This window comes from Bactrocera dorsalis, chromosome 3, assembly GCF_023373825.1.
Source record: "Bactrocera dorsalis isolate Fly_Bdor chromosome 3, ASM2337382v1, whole genome shotgun sequence".
Classification (NCBI taxonomy): domain Eukaryota; kingdom Metazoa; phylum Arthropoda; class Insecta; order Diptera; family Tephritidae; genus Bactrocera; species Bactrocera dorsalis.
This window is the reverse complement of record NC_064305.1, coordinates 18,138,859-18,155,021: the sequence shown is the minus strand read 5'-3', so window position 1 is coordinate 18,155,021 and position 16,163 is coordinate 18,138,859. Positions and strand designations below refer to the sequence as shown.

The window sequence follows — 16,163 nt, the reverse complement described above, 5'->3', positions numbered from 1 at the left end:
GGTATGAGAAGCCTTAGGGCAACACCAAATGGTTCGTCAGAATTGCGGGGGACCTCACTGAGTCCTTCGATACCAAACAAGGTTTCAGACAAGGTGACTCCCTATCATGCGACTTCGTCCATCTACTCCTTGAGAAAATAATTCGAGGTGCATAGCTGAATAGTGAAAGTACAATCTTCTACATTGATGTCATTGGCCATACCAACAACAACGTCTGCCTCGAAATCTAACGCAAAATAGCTCTAGCCAACAGGTGTTACTTTGGATTGAGTAGGCAACTGAAAAGCAAGGACCAAATTGTAGAAGTTATTCATCATCCCCGATCTTCTATATAGTACAGAGGCACGGACGACGACAATACTTGATGAGTGGGCGTTACGATTAGTTTCGGGAGAAAGGTTTTGCAGAAGATTTATGATCTTTTGACATAGGAGAATACCGGCGATGGAACGACAAGATGTACGAGTTATACGATGACATTGACTAGATATATATATAATGTTGTGAAAATGGATGATAGCACTCCAGTTTTGAAAGTATTCGATTCAGTACCCGGCAGTGGAAGCCGAGGAAAAGGAAGACCTCCACAGCTGGAGAAGAAAATAATAATTTCCTTACTTTCGTGAGAATTTCTTGGATTGAATATGAATGAAAGCGAACTACACCTTAGTCTAACCGCCATATCCTTAAAGCAATTATATTCAGTCCTTCGCTTGACCCATATATTAAGTAAATAAATTATCACAAAAGAAGAAACAACGTTGTTGCTGTGAACACCCCTAATATCTAAATAGCAAACACAATGGCTACCAAACTGTTAGCGCATGCGGTGTATGTCTTCGCTAAGCTCAAAACCAAAACTTTTTCACTTACAGTACGAACAAAAATTCATAAAGCTTTAATGACAATTGAAATGCAAATATTTGATTTAAAATATATTTTTTATTTATTTTGTTATTAAAGCTACATTAATATAACTTACAACGAGTATATGCACATTGTTATTGCATACGCATTGAAACTAACGGTATGAGTGTATTTGCAGGTGTGCGGGCTATGCTTACTTTATGACTGTGTGTGTGCGTTTACGGTTAGCTTTGACTTTTTAGGTTAAAAATTATGTTTAACTTAAATTTTTCGAGTATTCCAGACAGCTTTTGATATTTTTTTTTTTAATTTATGTGTGTATGTGTGTGTGCGTGTTCTTATAAATATTTGACTTTCATTTTGTTAAGATTGCTGCTTTAAGGTACTACTTAAATAAAATTATGCTTAATGCTAATAATCACATAACTAATGTATATACATTAGGGTGGGCAGATTTTAATTTCATTTTTAAAGTTTTTTTTAAATAATAATTTTTGATCCTAATAAAGTTTTTTTTTTTAATTTTAACAATTTTAATTAAAAAATAATAATTTTACAAAAATTATTTTACAAAATTTTTTTTTTTATAAAATAATGTTCGAAATGACGAGAAAAAAATTATTAAAATAATAGTTGAAAGTTTTGAAAAGTTTAGATATTTTAATTTTCTTAAAGTTTTCACATGTTTTTTGATGATATCTAAGGTTCTGAGTTAATTTTAAGCTGGAAACTTTGCGCAACGATAGACACCATTTTTTGGAGTTCCTCGTCCAGATCGGCAACCAAAATCGTGTAATACAAAATTTTCTTAAAATGAACCACCAAATTCAAAAATTTTTTTGACCCACCCTAATACACACACACACACTATTTTACAGCTACAAGCTAAACAATTTCTATAATTAAAATATTTTATAATAAAAATTTGCATATGAGTTTGCTTTGTTTGCACTTTTACAGGAGAAATTCTCTCAATTTGCTACAGTATGTACAGCTCTGGTCCCTCTCTCTCGCTCTCTCGATTTCAAGTCCTCGTGTTGTATATTCGTTTTGGCCTTTTTCTTTTATTAGGATACTAGCAGCCTTACATCAGCTGTCGCTGGCGCCAACTCCGCTTCAGCCGAAGCCCATCAGGTACTTGGGCAGGTACGTGATGGACGAGATCAGACTATAACTATATATTTGAGTGGGATTGCAGAAGAAATGTGTAAAGCGCTTTTGTTGGAACCCATTTTCATATGTTTTATTTGTATTTGTAATAATTAAAAATGTTTATAATTTATATATACATTTTATATTCACAGTTTGGTGCGTTGGTTGCACGAACTTTTGATTTTCAAGTGCTCAGTAACTCGGCATAAAGCGCCACCATCCACCATAAATCATATTCCAAATCCAAATCCATTTACAAAATTATATCCAATTGTAAAATTATTCAAAATTAAAATTATATAAAATTCTTAAATAAAAAGCAAGCCGCGTTTTCAGCCACCTTCACCCGCTCAACGTCTAAATATGTAAAGCACATCGGGCACTCGCCACTTTTCGGTTGTGGTCTCGACTGTGTTCTCCTCGCTGACGAGTTGCAATTTGTGCCGTTAGCCGCACCGTGTTTTGTGTTTAGCCAAATATTTTGTTTTGCAGTGCATATGTGTTTTTGTTGTTGTTGTTGTTCCAAACACCGTTTTGTTGCATAAGTGTGTTTATTGAAGCATAATTAATAAGTAAAATGTGTTAGTTTTTGGTTAAAATGCCGGCACTACTCTTTAAGGGGCTATATCCACTACTCTTTGAGGAGTTATATCCTCTGGTGAATGTACGAAAAGGCGATTTTCTGCTTACTTAAATAGCTATTCTGAATACATTGGCGCTAAACCGGCAAATAATTTGGAAGATATGAACGGATTTGAAAAAAATAATGTTTGGCTTTAAACGAGTTTTTCCGGAAATGCGGCATCGAAGTTGAAGAGAAAGCTTTCTGGACCAATCGACTTGAATTTTCACACCGCCTTCTTAGCTATATTTACCAGGTAATGGTCGAGGAAATAAAGTTTTGAATATTAATTTAGATTTTTAAAGGGACACCCATGTAGTTATAGGTGAAAGATACACCCATCTCTGGTCGATCTATCGCTGGAAAAGATTGACAAGAACCGTGACATAAACAGCCATAACATCGCTAAGGAACCTAACTTTCATCATCAAATGGTATTGATCTATTCAAAAAAGGCTGGCTACAAAAAGAAGCTCCATGTTTGGGTGCCACATTAATTGTCTGTGAAAGATTGAATGAACCGAATCTGCGATTCTTTGATGAAATGAAGTGAAATCTAACCATTTCTGAAGCGAATGGTAACAGGAGAGGAAAAATGTATCAAATAAGACAATAATGTGCGAAAAAGATGTCGCAATGGTGGAGCTTTGAATATTTTCCTTTCAAAACTTCACAAACTCTTTGTAAAATATGTATCCTAGGAATAATAACAAGTCTGACTAAAATATTTAATTTTTATTTGAAACAAAAAATACTAAAATAGGCCATTTTTGCTCGACGTAGCGTAAATTTTTTCACAGAAAACGAAAACTTTTTTGGCCGTTGCCATTTTCTCAAAAATAAAATTATTGACTAGTTCCTAAATCATTCGTATTCATCTGTAATAATTTTTTTTTTTTGGTTTTCGGTTTTGAGTTAATTTTAAGCAGAAAATTCTTTTTCGCATGCTCCCTTTTTCGACAGTCCGCTGGAGTTCGGCTACAGGTTCAAGGTAATCCAAAATATCTTAAAATTAATCACCAATTATTAAAGTACTTAAAATGCTTTAACTGTACATTAGTTTTTTTAGTTATTTATTTAAAAAAGTCTCTTAAGAAGAATTCACAAGAAAAATTCTGACTTGAAGTGGATATAACCCCTTAAATGAACTCGCTCTACGTCGCCGCAACCGAAGTTGTCGCGCAAATAGTTAAGGTGTATACGATGTGTAAATGATTAGCGCTAATTAAACTAATTAATTAATTAATTAAATTTATTTTCTAATTTATTTACAGGTACTTAGTCACTAAAAATGTTTGAAACAGCTTCATATGTGTAGGTGACTGCGGAAACACTACAAGATAAGCAAAGATAAGAGATAACAGATAATGTACAATGGAAAGCAGCTGACAAGCATTGGTTAGTGGCAGAACGAGAGGACAATGGACACAGGAAAAGAATTTGAAAATTTTAAAGCAAATTTTTTTGTGATGAATAGACATATAATAAAAGGAAAGATAAGGTTATAATAGGATAATATGTATATAGGGTAAAATATAAGGTAATCTGTAAGGTAATATAGCGTAATGTATAAGGTGATAAAATTCATATAATAAAGGGCTATAAATATATACAAATAAAACGGTATAAATATGTACAAAGGGTTAGTATGAACACAGAATCCACTTATGCTACACAATATGCTTCTTACTACCTTTAAATACTAATACTAATGATGCAACATTTTTTCTAATATACCCCAACATTTATAAGCCGATTCCAAGACAATATACCAATAACAATTTCACCTGACAAAACTTTTTTTTTAATGTTTAAGTACATAACGGTAATGCATTCACGCAAAAAGTTTTACGTACGAGTTCGTCAAGCCGCGATACAGCCATGACTTCCAGGATTTCGACGAGCCGTCGTCCACTTTCGCCTCGACGTCTTCACAGAAATGCCGTCGGTCGTGCGAACGTCCGCTCTTGCAATCGCACAGCATACGTTTCCGGCATTCGGCGTCACAGACCGGCCGTATGGGTGAGTTCTTCCAGTAATTTCTGCAAAGGCGGGAAATAATGAGCATTTATGGCCAATCTAGAGGTAAGTTTTTATTTATGGTTAAAATTAAGGAAGATTTGCATTTTTTAGTCAAAGAAGACGATAATATTTTATAATAAAAGACGCTTTCGGTAAATTATTTGTTACTCATTGCATGGATATCCGGTCCAGTCAGAAGCTGTAAAGACCTAAAGGCAGATCCGGACTATAAAATGGATACCTAAGAACCTCCCGACCAAGTTCCCAGAGCATCTGGTGAGGCACTATCGTTGTGTGTAAGACATGATATTGGATTGATGGAACATAATTCTTCTCCTGTTAGCTAAAGGCCGCAGCCTCTGGACGATTGCTTCCTTCAGACGGTCCGACTGATGCCAGTACAGGCCTGAGTTATGAGTTTGGCTGAAAGGAGTTAGCTCATGATAGATGATTCTCTGCCAAACCCACCAAACACATAACAAAACCTTCCATAAAGGCAATCCTGACCCGTTCAACCCTGGTTTACGGCGGCTTTCGTTATGTAAATGGTTCAAAACGGTTTTTGTGCAATTCTTAACTCCTGGGCAATCGAGCAGTGCTTACAAGACGGTCGGACTCGACTGTCAATTGCGTACATCCTTGACATAAACTTTATAGGAACAGAATCGACGAAACCGAAACTGTGTTATTTTGGTCTTTGGAATTGAAGCTAATTACACAACTTCGAGCTCATCCAAATCGGTTCCATCATTCTTACTTTAAATGTATGACCATCTCACTTACTTGTAATATAAATCAAATAATTCTTGATTATTCGCCATCTCATCGATCAGGTTACTCCAGTCCACAGGCCTAAGTGCTTTCATATTATACGCCGCACGTGTCGTATACAACTTATACCATATCGGGTAGTCGTAAAGGTTTGCCTCTTTCAAATTCATAATCCAAGATTCGTGATCCACGACCAGACGTGTGGTGGTGTCGTGATCACCATCAACATAGTACACACGATAGCCGGGATTTAGATCATAATAGGGTGATACCGATGGACCAATATATGCTATACTTGTGGGATGACCTGAGAGCGTAACGCCGTTTATTAATAATTTCACTTTTTCAGCATTTTATTTATTTTAAGACTACTCACTAAGATCATGCGGATCGTAGAACATTTCGAATTCGTCGAAGTGCGTGTGGCCATAGAACTGTGCAGTAATTGTGCTCTCGTAACGCGAAATGATGCGATAGAAGTTACGTGACCAGACCTTCAAGCAATCCGGATGACCTGGCGGTATGTGACCGATCACGTGTACTTTCTCGTTGGAGAACTCAGCGCTTTGCAGCTCATATATGAACCATTGCAGCTCTGTCGCCGGATCTGTGGAGTTTAGCAGTAACCACCTGGAGAATGCATCAATTTAGTACAACAAACCGAAACGCTTTAAAATTATAGTTTTGACTCACCAATTTTTATTATTGCAATAGTTCATATTGAGCGAAATAATACGGAAGCCCGGCCGCACGAGTACCGAATAGAAAGCGCCACGCCGCACAGTATGCGAGACACTCTGTGGCAGCCAACGACGCCACTGCACATCTAATTCATCATATAACCACGATATAGAGATGTCCACTTGGTTCACATACGGCGGTGGAAAGCTGTTCACGGGCGCACTTTCGTGATTGCCCAAGGCGGGGAAGATCGGTATGCCGGGAAACTTTTCCGTCATCTGGCGTACAGTCTCCTTGATAATCTCCAAGTTCTCCTCCTTCGTTTGATTCCAAACGTCATGTGGCGGCAGATCTCCCGTCCACAGTATATAGTCAATATCTTTGTGCGTATCGGCGATATGCTCCAACATATTATCCACCGTGCGTTTGGGAGTATCGCACTTGCGGTAGTCACCCCACTTACCAGCCGCATCGTTCGGATTCGAGGGACGTCCGCTACTCAGCCGACAACATAATGGCTCATTGCAGTTAGCATTGGAGCCTTCCACATAGTGCGGATCGTAGTGTGTATCTGAGATGTGTAGTACTTTGAAGAATGGCGCCGCCTCTTTAGGCATACCGACTTCGGCAACCGGTGGTTTAGGCACCGGCGGAAATATAACTTCCCATTCGTGATACGGATTGTAGACATCACCACAAGCGTCGCCGATCACAAAACTGCAAATCTCATCTGGGCCGAGATTGACGCGCTGCAGCACATAAATCACTTCACTGCCGAAGAGTGTCGAGACGCCCTCACACACGCGTGGACTTTGTATGTTGAGGTTGACGCAAAATTCGTAAATCAGTTTGATGATCTGGGCCTCGGTCTTGCCAGCGCGTATGTAATGCTGCAGCAGTCCAGCGCCGGCCTTGCAGGCGGTGCATGAGACTTTGGACATTACGCTGTTCTCGATCTCGAACGCCACCTGCTTGAGATTGAAGAGCTTCAGCGCCTTGTCCACGAACGGTGGGTAGCTGAGCCCATCCGGTGTGGTGTCATACCACAGCATGCGCGCCATTGTGTCGTTGCGTTTGAGTTGACGCAAACGCGCCAAAAACTCTTCATCGCTCTGTGCCGGTTCGGCGTTTGTGCGGTTCGGAAACTTCTTCAGTTCGACGTGCGGCGTTATGCTGCGCGGCGCTGCATGGATTTCCCAATCGTCTTCCGGCACAGTCCAGTTGATTACCTTACGGTTGCTGTTGAAGATGAAAGGAAAGCCTGCAAAGAGAAAATTACTATAGTTTTTAGGGTATGCAGGCGCTTCAGTGTGCGGACTTACCATATGCCGTTGGCAGCAGTAAAATCGCAGCCGTCATAAGCAGGCGCCATCGGAAACTGTGTTGGCGGGTTGTCATTTTGTGCGCACTTCAACTCCAACTGAGCCAACCGCTGCGTGTCACAGCCGTTAATAGGTTCCAGCTGCTATCGTCTAAATCTCGTTGTGGGGTTGTCGGTTCAGGTAACTATGCTACACAGCTGCATACGCGCCACCTTTTAAAGTGAAATAAATAGTAAATCACAGTTAGTTAGAATTCATAGTTTATAAATATAATTGCTTGCTTTAAGTGTATTGATAACGCAATGCAAAAATTAATTCTCGTGAAATTTTCCCCGCTCATTCATTCTAATTACAAAAGTTTAATTGGAAACGTGCAGCAAGGCGCGCAATTAAAGTTCAAAGGAAACTTGCTAAAACAAAAAGTGTTCGACTAAATATACGAGTTATAGAAAACCAATCAAGCACCGAATGGGTGCTGAGCACTGCTTCACTTGAAATTCAGTTGCAGCGTTTACTCAAGTGACGATGCTGTCCGGCTATCTTCTGCCCTCAATTCTCGCCGCAAACTCTCTTCCCACAATGCTTGTCCGCATCATCGCGCTGTTACATAAGCCAACTTAACTACTGGACCGCGAAGTTTATGCGCCGTCATCAATTGTCTGTTGACCAGACGCTGGCTGCATCAGATCGAGAGCGTTGATGCGCCTGATAGGCAGTGCTGCCACCACCACAGTTGCTCAAGTGGCTTGAGGTGAGATTTCCGTAAAGTTTCGGTCTGCTTTTCGTACTATTTTTCCTACTGATTGCCGGCTATGAAGTGAATTGCATAATTTCGGTTGCAAGTGAAAAGTGCTTAAACGGTAAATGATTATTGAAGAACAGTTGACCTAAATTAAATTGTTGGTATTGTAAAATTTTGGGTGGCCAAACGTGCTTGAAGGGAAGTTATATAAGTGCACTTATGTAGTATATATTTGTTAGCGAGTTTCGAAGCTTATGCTGCAGAACGTTCTTAAGAAATTGCTGTCAGTGAACTCTTTAGTGCTTGAGGGAATGATCGCACTAGTTTACTGAAAGATTTTCGATATATTTAAACAAACATATGTACAAGGCTGAATAGTTTACATCGTTTTAGACAAATATATACATATAACGGGTGATTTTTTTGAGGTTAGGATTTTCATGCATTAGTATTTGACAGATCACGTGGGATTTCAGACATGGTGTCAAAGAGAAAGATGCTCAGTATGCTTTGACATTTCATCATGAATAGACTTACTAACGAGCAACGCTTGCAAATCATTGAATTTTATTACCAAAATCAGTGTTCGGTTCGAAATGTGTTTATCGACAAATTTTGTTCAGCGATGAGGCTCATTTCTGGTTGAATGGCTACGTAAATAAGCAAAATTGCCGCATTTGGGGTGAAGAGCAACCAGAAGCCGTTCAAGAACTGCCCATGCATCCCGAAAAATGCACTGTTTGGTGTGGTTTGTACGCTGGTGGAATCATTGGACCGTATTTTTTCAAAGATGCTGTTGGACGCAACGTTACGGTGAATGGCGATCGCTATCGTTCGATGCTAACAAACTTTTTGTTGCCAAAAATGGAAGAACTGAACTTGGTTGACATGTGGTTTCAACAAGATGGCGCTACATGCCACACAGCTCGCGATTCTATGGCCATTTTGAGGGAAAACTTCGGACAACAATTCATCTCAAGAAATGGACCCGTAAGTTGGCCACCAAGATCATGCGATTTAACGCCTTTAGACTATTTTTTGTGGGGCTACGTCAAGTCTAAAGTCTACAGAAATAAGCCAGCAACTATTCCAGCTTTGGAAGACAACATTTCCGAAGAAATTCGGGCTATTCCGGCCGAAATGCTCGAAAAAGTTGCCCAAAATTGGACTTTCCGAATGGACCACCTAAGACGCAGCCGCGGTCAACATTTAAATGAAATTATCTTCAAAAAGTAAATGTCATGAACCAATCTAACGTTTCAAATAAAGAACCGATGAGATTTTGCAAATTTTATGCGTTTTTTTTTTTAAAAAAGTTATCAAGCTCTTAAAAAATCACCCTTTATAAGGTTAAGTAAAAAGATATCTAAAGATCCAAGTGAAGAAAATACAGCAGCCGTAGCTGAGAGTGAACACGAAGGCCATGGAGAGTCGATTCCGCGCCGTTCAAAGCAACTCAGACTGATGTTTGGAACGACTTGACTCATTTTACATCGAGAACTTAGATTACTCAGAAATACAGTTCGTACAAGACCCGAAGCCGCTCGAACTTCACAAGCGATATCGCTTCGCTCTGTAGGATCTTGAAAAGCTCCAAGAAGATCCGACTTTTTCGAGCCAATTTTTTTCCAGCGATGACCCCCTTTCTGGCTCAATACATACCCATTGAAAGAAAAATTTTCGCAATTGGAATAAAGAGCAAACCGAAGAGATTCAAGAGTTGCTATTTCATCCAGAAATAACAACGGTTTAATATGGTTTATGGGCCGGTGGAATCTTCGGTTCATATTTCTTCAAAAATGATGCCGAACGTAACCACCAATGACGACCGTTCTTATGCTATATAACTCACTATTTGATGCCAATCAATTGATTTATGCAGAGAACACTTCGGTGAGCAGATAAGTTCACGTTTGGTCCATTCGATTGGCCACCACGATCGTGTGATATCACTTCTACAATTTTTCCTGTGGGGCTATGTAAAGTTTAAAGTCTATGCGAATAATCTCGCTTCGATTCAGATCTTGGAGCAAAACATTACGCGTGTCATTCGCCAATTACCAGTCTAAATGCTCGAACGGGTCATCGAAAATTTGACTCAACGGATGGACCGTTGGATACGAAGTCGCGGACATTTAAAAGAGATAATCTTCAAAAAATAATAAATGTTTGTGTTTTTACTTTAGAAAAGTAGAAATGGATCCAAATAAAAATCAGACTATCTAAGTCCAACGTTTCTCGAACTCGGCTTGTAACGGACTACATTACTGGACAGATTCAGAACTGTGTTAACAGACGCTTAAAGCATAATCTCAAGGTGTGGTGGCATAACCTCATCAGCAACGACGATCTATATAAAAAATCCAATCTGGAACCCTTGGCTAACTATATGAAATTGCGAAAATACATGGTACAGAAGTTGACAGCAAGTTCTCGAGAACCCTAAAAAAGGAAATCGATGAAGAGGAAATGATTTATTGATGCTCTATGCTTCAGTATGAGATACAGGAATTTATGATGAAGATCTCATGTTGTAAAAGTGCGATCGGGTTACATTATAAGGCCTTAGTATTATATGAGTTTAAACTAATAAAACCTTCACAGAAAGTTTAGTGTATACGTGACTTGGTATTACTTTCGACGAACCAAATTACATAGCCGAAACTGACTTTAGCCGCCTCAACGAATTTGTGATAGACTCAAAGAACTTTGTCGATTGTAAAGTGTCTTAAGATCTAGTACACAGACGTTATAGATACCTCAACGGACTGGCGTACTAAGCTGTCCAAGTCAGAATTCTGTTAGGATCGTCATCTTAACCTAACCAGACTTATTTTGCAAAAACAAACCAGGAAAATGAATTCAAAATCGGAGTAGTGTTTATGGTTCTAATACTGTAAAAGCCGATTGGAATTTTTGTTTCGTTGATTCCATTCCAGTAATTTTGAAGTCAAAGATGAGCCACTTTATGGATGACCTTCTATCGAAAATATCGAGTTCGTCTATTTCGATTCCCCAGGAGCTAAGCATTTTAAAAAACCCCGTTTGGAACCTTTTAAGTAAAGCCGCATACAAATAAAAGCTCGATGTATGAATGCTATTCGAGTTAACGCAAGAAAGACCTCATAAGATCGTATTTCCATCTGAAAATCATGTCTGTATCTCAACAAAATTGATTGATTTCTTTAGCGGTTGATTGCAGGTGATGAAAAGCGGCTCACTTACGACAAATTCAAGTGAAATCGATCGTGAACGAATCGCGGTGAGCCGGCGCAAACAGTAGTCAAGCCAAGATTGACGGTCGGGAAGGTTTGCTGTATATTTGGTGGGGGTAGCAGATAATCATCTAGCATGAGTTGGTCTCCTACGGCGCACTTCCTTTTTTCGGACTTGAGCTATCAACTACTGGACTTTCTGAAGGTAGTAATCACCCAGATGCAGGCAGCTTAGGCCAATATGAGAGGAATTGTAGTCCATAAGGACAACGCTGGGCCACCATATCCGAAGTGAGCCGCAAGATCCCGGAGCTAAGTTGGGATATTCTTATACATCCATCTCATAGTCCAGAACTGGCACCAAGGAATTACTACCTGTTCTTGTCTGTAACGAATGATTTTAATGTTGAAAAATTCGTAGCAAGAGAAGCTCACTGGCTCAGTTTTTTGTCAACAGGAACGAGGGTTACAGTGAGTGTAGTATTTTGAAATTACCTAGACCTACCTCGAAGTTCAAAACTTCCTTACAAAAGTGAAACAGAAAAGCAGCCTGACTAAGCCATTTAATAGATACTTGTAATACATCTAATTTGAAATACTAGAAAAGTATGTAATTAATTGGGCATTTCCGCTGAGTACATTTATTAATAATTACTGCGGTTTAGTCAGCTTTAAAGTCGTCACCACCGGTGACCTAAACTATCGAACAAAGTTGCATAAATCCCAAACCTCTCTGCGAGAGAAGCGCTCAGCTCGAATGTGCAGCATTTCGACGTGCGTCTCTTCTAATAGAACGCTTCTTAACGGTGATTCTAAAACGAACGACAAAGAAGAAGATGTGTTCAATCAACACCAGAAAAATTAAACCGCAAAGTTAGCCCACAACAGGTGTTGCATGCATAAACAATCAATTTCGCAATATAAACACCGAACGGTGGCGAAAAGAAGAAGAGTGCCGAGTAGCTGTTCAATGCCAGGTGGATGGACGGCTGCTCGCACAACATCACTTGACCAACATACATGTACATAGACACACACACACACGCACTTGGGCAACGCGTTCGCTGGCATTTGATGGATGAATCGCCTGTGACGGTTGATTGAATTATATTTTAATGGTTTGCATACTTTTGGATATTTTACCGTTTTCGCTGAGAGGATAGGCGGCGAAAATGTGCACAAGTGTTGTGTGTCTTTTGTAGTGTGTATTTTTGTTGTTGCAAATTGTAATAAAGTTATCTTTATGATGGCTTAAGCGAAATAATATTTTTCTGGATTTTTCTCGAATGATAACAAGCAAAAAGCAGCCATCTGTTTGGAATTTTTAAGCAAAAAAACAAAGTAATTACAATAAAGTAATATTCAGAAATTGAGGAGAGGGAAATATTTTCAGGTGTTGCTTGAAAGTTTTTATTTTTTTCTTAAATGAACAACTTTATTTGCGATGAATAGACAACCAGAGCGGCTCAAGTCAGTGTAGTTAGGGTATGGAGGTTAGACTAAAGATTCGACCGATTTTAACCGATCGTCTAGGAAACTCTATATCGCGTATATTGATGCTAGAGCGAGGTCTGAGCTGATTGCATTTATTTTTGACATTAAACTAAACTATGCTCCAGAACATATTTTCGCACAATTTCATGAAGATAACTAAATTCGGACGATCAAGTCAGCTTTGACTGATCTTACCTTCTTCTTTATTGGCGTAGACACCGCTTACGCCTTTATAGCCGACTTTAAGTAACCTAGAATAATGATCATACAAGGTGTGCTCCAAGGGCTGGTATGGCCTTCAGTGCCTTCAGCGAACTTTAGTTATTTGCATTTTCATTCATAACCCCACATATCGACTCTATTAATGATACTATACGTTTGAAGAATGTGGGGTAGTCAGTTACGTTGTCAAGCATGTATTTTTGCTTTTTTGTGCTAAGCTCGAAACGCTTTGCCAATTTGTAATAGTCGTATGATCAATTATAAAGGAGTTTTAGGTACCACAACGAACCGGTGTTCTAGCTTTCTAAGTGAGATCTCTTTATGGATTGACCTCTCAACCTATCTCTAACCATAACCCCTTGGCGAACTTTGCTGGAGATTGTTTTTGCAAAGGATTCGATTCTCTTGGTACAAGTCTGACACGGACACGCTTAATACCCAAAACATTAACCATAAAAGATAAGATAGGGAGATCCTCTGCTATTTCTTTCATTTCGACACGACGGCTTTCAAGCACTGTGTCTTTAGCTTTTTCAATATTATTGTCATTAATAGAGGTGGTTGGATGACTTGTATGAGGCAATTTTTCCATAACCTTTCGACTTTCACTGAGCGGTTTGTGCCATTCAAATACATACTTATCTTCGTGCTAAAAGAGATTCTAAAAAACACTTCTGCAACATTTTCTACGAATCCATAGCCATGAGATTTAGAAAGCCGGAGTGCGGGATTTAATCCACTAAGCCTAACCTACTTCCATCTCATGTCTCTCCCACAGGACGACTAGACAAAATATTACTTCATGGGAATGAAGAAGACATTTAAGTCTCCTCTATTGTACGGACAGACTGACGGATAATATGTTGTAAATGTCTCTGTCTTATCATAAGCCATGAGCTTTGATTCCATTTGTGTTAATATTGTATATAATAGTATAAACAAGATTATAAGTTCGCCAAATATTGAAAATTATCCAACAATGTGATCAAAAAGTAAGGTGAAATGATTATATATGTATGTGTAGAGCACTATGAACTCCCTTCGCCGGGCTAAACTGTCAACGGAGAGTATTATTTGAGCGTTATTCGTCGTTTGTTCGACACGGCCGAAATTATGGACGAACAACGCTCAGTGCCTGCGTTGCAATGTCATACTGTCGTCGGGTTTTCGATACTTTTTTGCAAAACACCAGATTTATACCATTCCTCAACCACCGTTTTCGCTCAATTTGACTCCATGCGACTTCTGATTGTTCAAGAAATTCCAAAGACCAATGAGTGGACACCGACATCGTTTTGACACGATTGAAGAGATAAAAATCGGATAGAGGGGTTTGAAGGCTATGCTGGAAAAGGAGTATTCTGACTGTTTCCGGGACTGGAATACACTTTGGAAAGAATTAATTTTATCAGACGAGGATTGAGATTTGAAGAGAATGAAATTGATTTGTGAGAAGTGTTAAAGAATCACAGTTGTACATATGTACATACTCGTACATAGTATAAAGTCAACCGGACACTTGAAAAACCTTAGATATGTATAGCCCTCTTCCAAATAAATAAATATATAAAAATAAATATGTATGTATATAAGCGCTGGAGTACATATCATACCAACTCAATGAATTTTTGACACAAGGATACATTATTATAAGAATGTTAAATGACCTCCCTCTCCTTTTTATCAACATAACCACAGATTAAATTTCAAGAAAGCTCTTCTTAAAAGGTGATTAAATGAGTCACACGCTCTTTTGCCATAAGTTGCTTGTCCAGTTCACTTGCGAATTCTATTATGGGCAATTTAAAGTAACCAATCCAATTATTAACTGAAAACTAAAGGTAATTGCACCAACTTGAGTCACCAAAATGAGTCACGCACTCTTCTGTCTTAAGATTTCATGATAGTTATCTTGCGATTTTTTTATGAATTCAGCATTCACGAAGCGAACATTAACACGATTTTGCATTTTTTATACATATGTACGAGTATTTTACTGAATAAATTTCATTAACTCATTCATTTAAAAAGAGAATGTCAGCTTTTCTTTTTATTAAATTCTTATGGATTGAATGGTGGAGCTAAAAATCCGGAATCTAGTATTAGAAGTTTTTTGTTGGAAAGCGGGGGAGAATAAACTGGTTACTACTCTTTACATATTTGAATATCTCGTTTTATCATGTAAGTTTAAAAGACCATTCACATACTACTTTTATGACATCGATGCATGACAGTTCAAATAGCAATTTTAATGTGAGTATGAATTCGCTGATTTTGCCTGAAAAAATTTCGACGCTTTAAGCATTTTAAGACTCTGTGGTATGGTATGTTTTTATTACATGAGATATTGCATATTTCATTTTAAAATATTTGCACATGTAATATATATACATATGTGTACATATAATACATAGAAATACATACATTAGATACTATTTAGATATACGAAATCTTCGCAAATCTGCATTTACTTAGCATTTATTTCCATTTGAATTTGCATTACAACATGTCTAAGAGTGTGTCTCTCTTTCGCATCTAACGAATAATACTCGTATTCGCCCTTGAAAAGTTAACACATAAAGTCTCTTGAACTATTTAATATCTTACTAAAACAATCCGGTTTTTGGAAAGGCAGTAGTTTCAGTGCGCTCACTGGCATATAGTACACTGGTTTGCTCACTGCAATGACATATTACATACATACAAATATACAATATTATATATACATTTGCATATATAGTTATATGATTAAATCATCTTAAACTAAATGAGAATTACTTGTTTGTTTGGTTAGTTATTTGGCTGATAATTGATAATACGAGTACCTATAAGTAGTAAGTGGGTAAAACTTGCATAATAACAACAGCTTCGAAATCTTTTTCTAGAAGGCCTTTTCAATTTGACAGTGTGATTTCGTCAATAAAGTATAGTATATATATTAATATATGTTCAGTTAATTTTGAAAAGATATCTTCGATATTGACATACCAGAAGTTTGAAAATCTTAGATTAAGTGTATGGAAGATAGAGATAATATTAACCTGATTTTATCT

At 38.1% G+C, this 16,163-nt stretch overlaps 1 protein-coding gene across 3 annotated transcripts in view; it reads right to left on the bottom strand.

Moving 5' to 3' along the window:
* Positions 1-1,188: 1,188 nt before the first annotated feature.
* Positions 1,189-16,163, bottom strand: part of LOC105224709 (sphingomyelin phosphodiesterase) — a 34,576-nt gene continuing 19,601 nt past the window's right edge. The window contains exons 2-7 of one of the 3 annotated variants that reach the window (XM_049452551.1): positions 7,438-7,649; positions 6,128-7,376; positions 5,811-6,064; positions 5,447-5,741; positions 4,498-4,683; positions 1,189-2,041 (exon numbers count right to left, since the gene is read on the bottom strand). In XM_049452551.1, the coding sequence (XP_049308508.1) occupies positions 1,984-2,041; positions 4,498-4,683; positions 5,447-5,741; positions 5,811-6,064; positions 6,128-7,376; positions 7,438-7,513 (2,118 nt within the window). In that variant the 5' untranslated portion in view covers positions 7,514-7,649 and the 3' untranslated portion in view covers positions 1,189-1,983. Of the gene's footprint in view, positions 2,042-2,147; positions 2,443-3,577; positions 3,975-4,497; positions 4,684-5,446; positions 5,742-5,810; positions 6,065-6,127; positions 7,377-7,437; positions 7,650-16,163 lie in introns of those variants that run through there. The other 2 variants (XM_049452550.1, XM_049452552.1) reach the window with 2 other exon arrangements.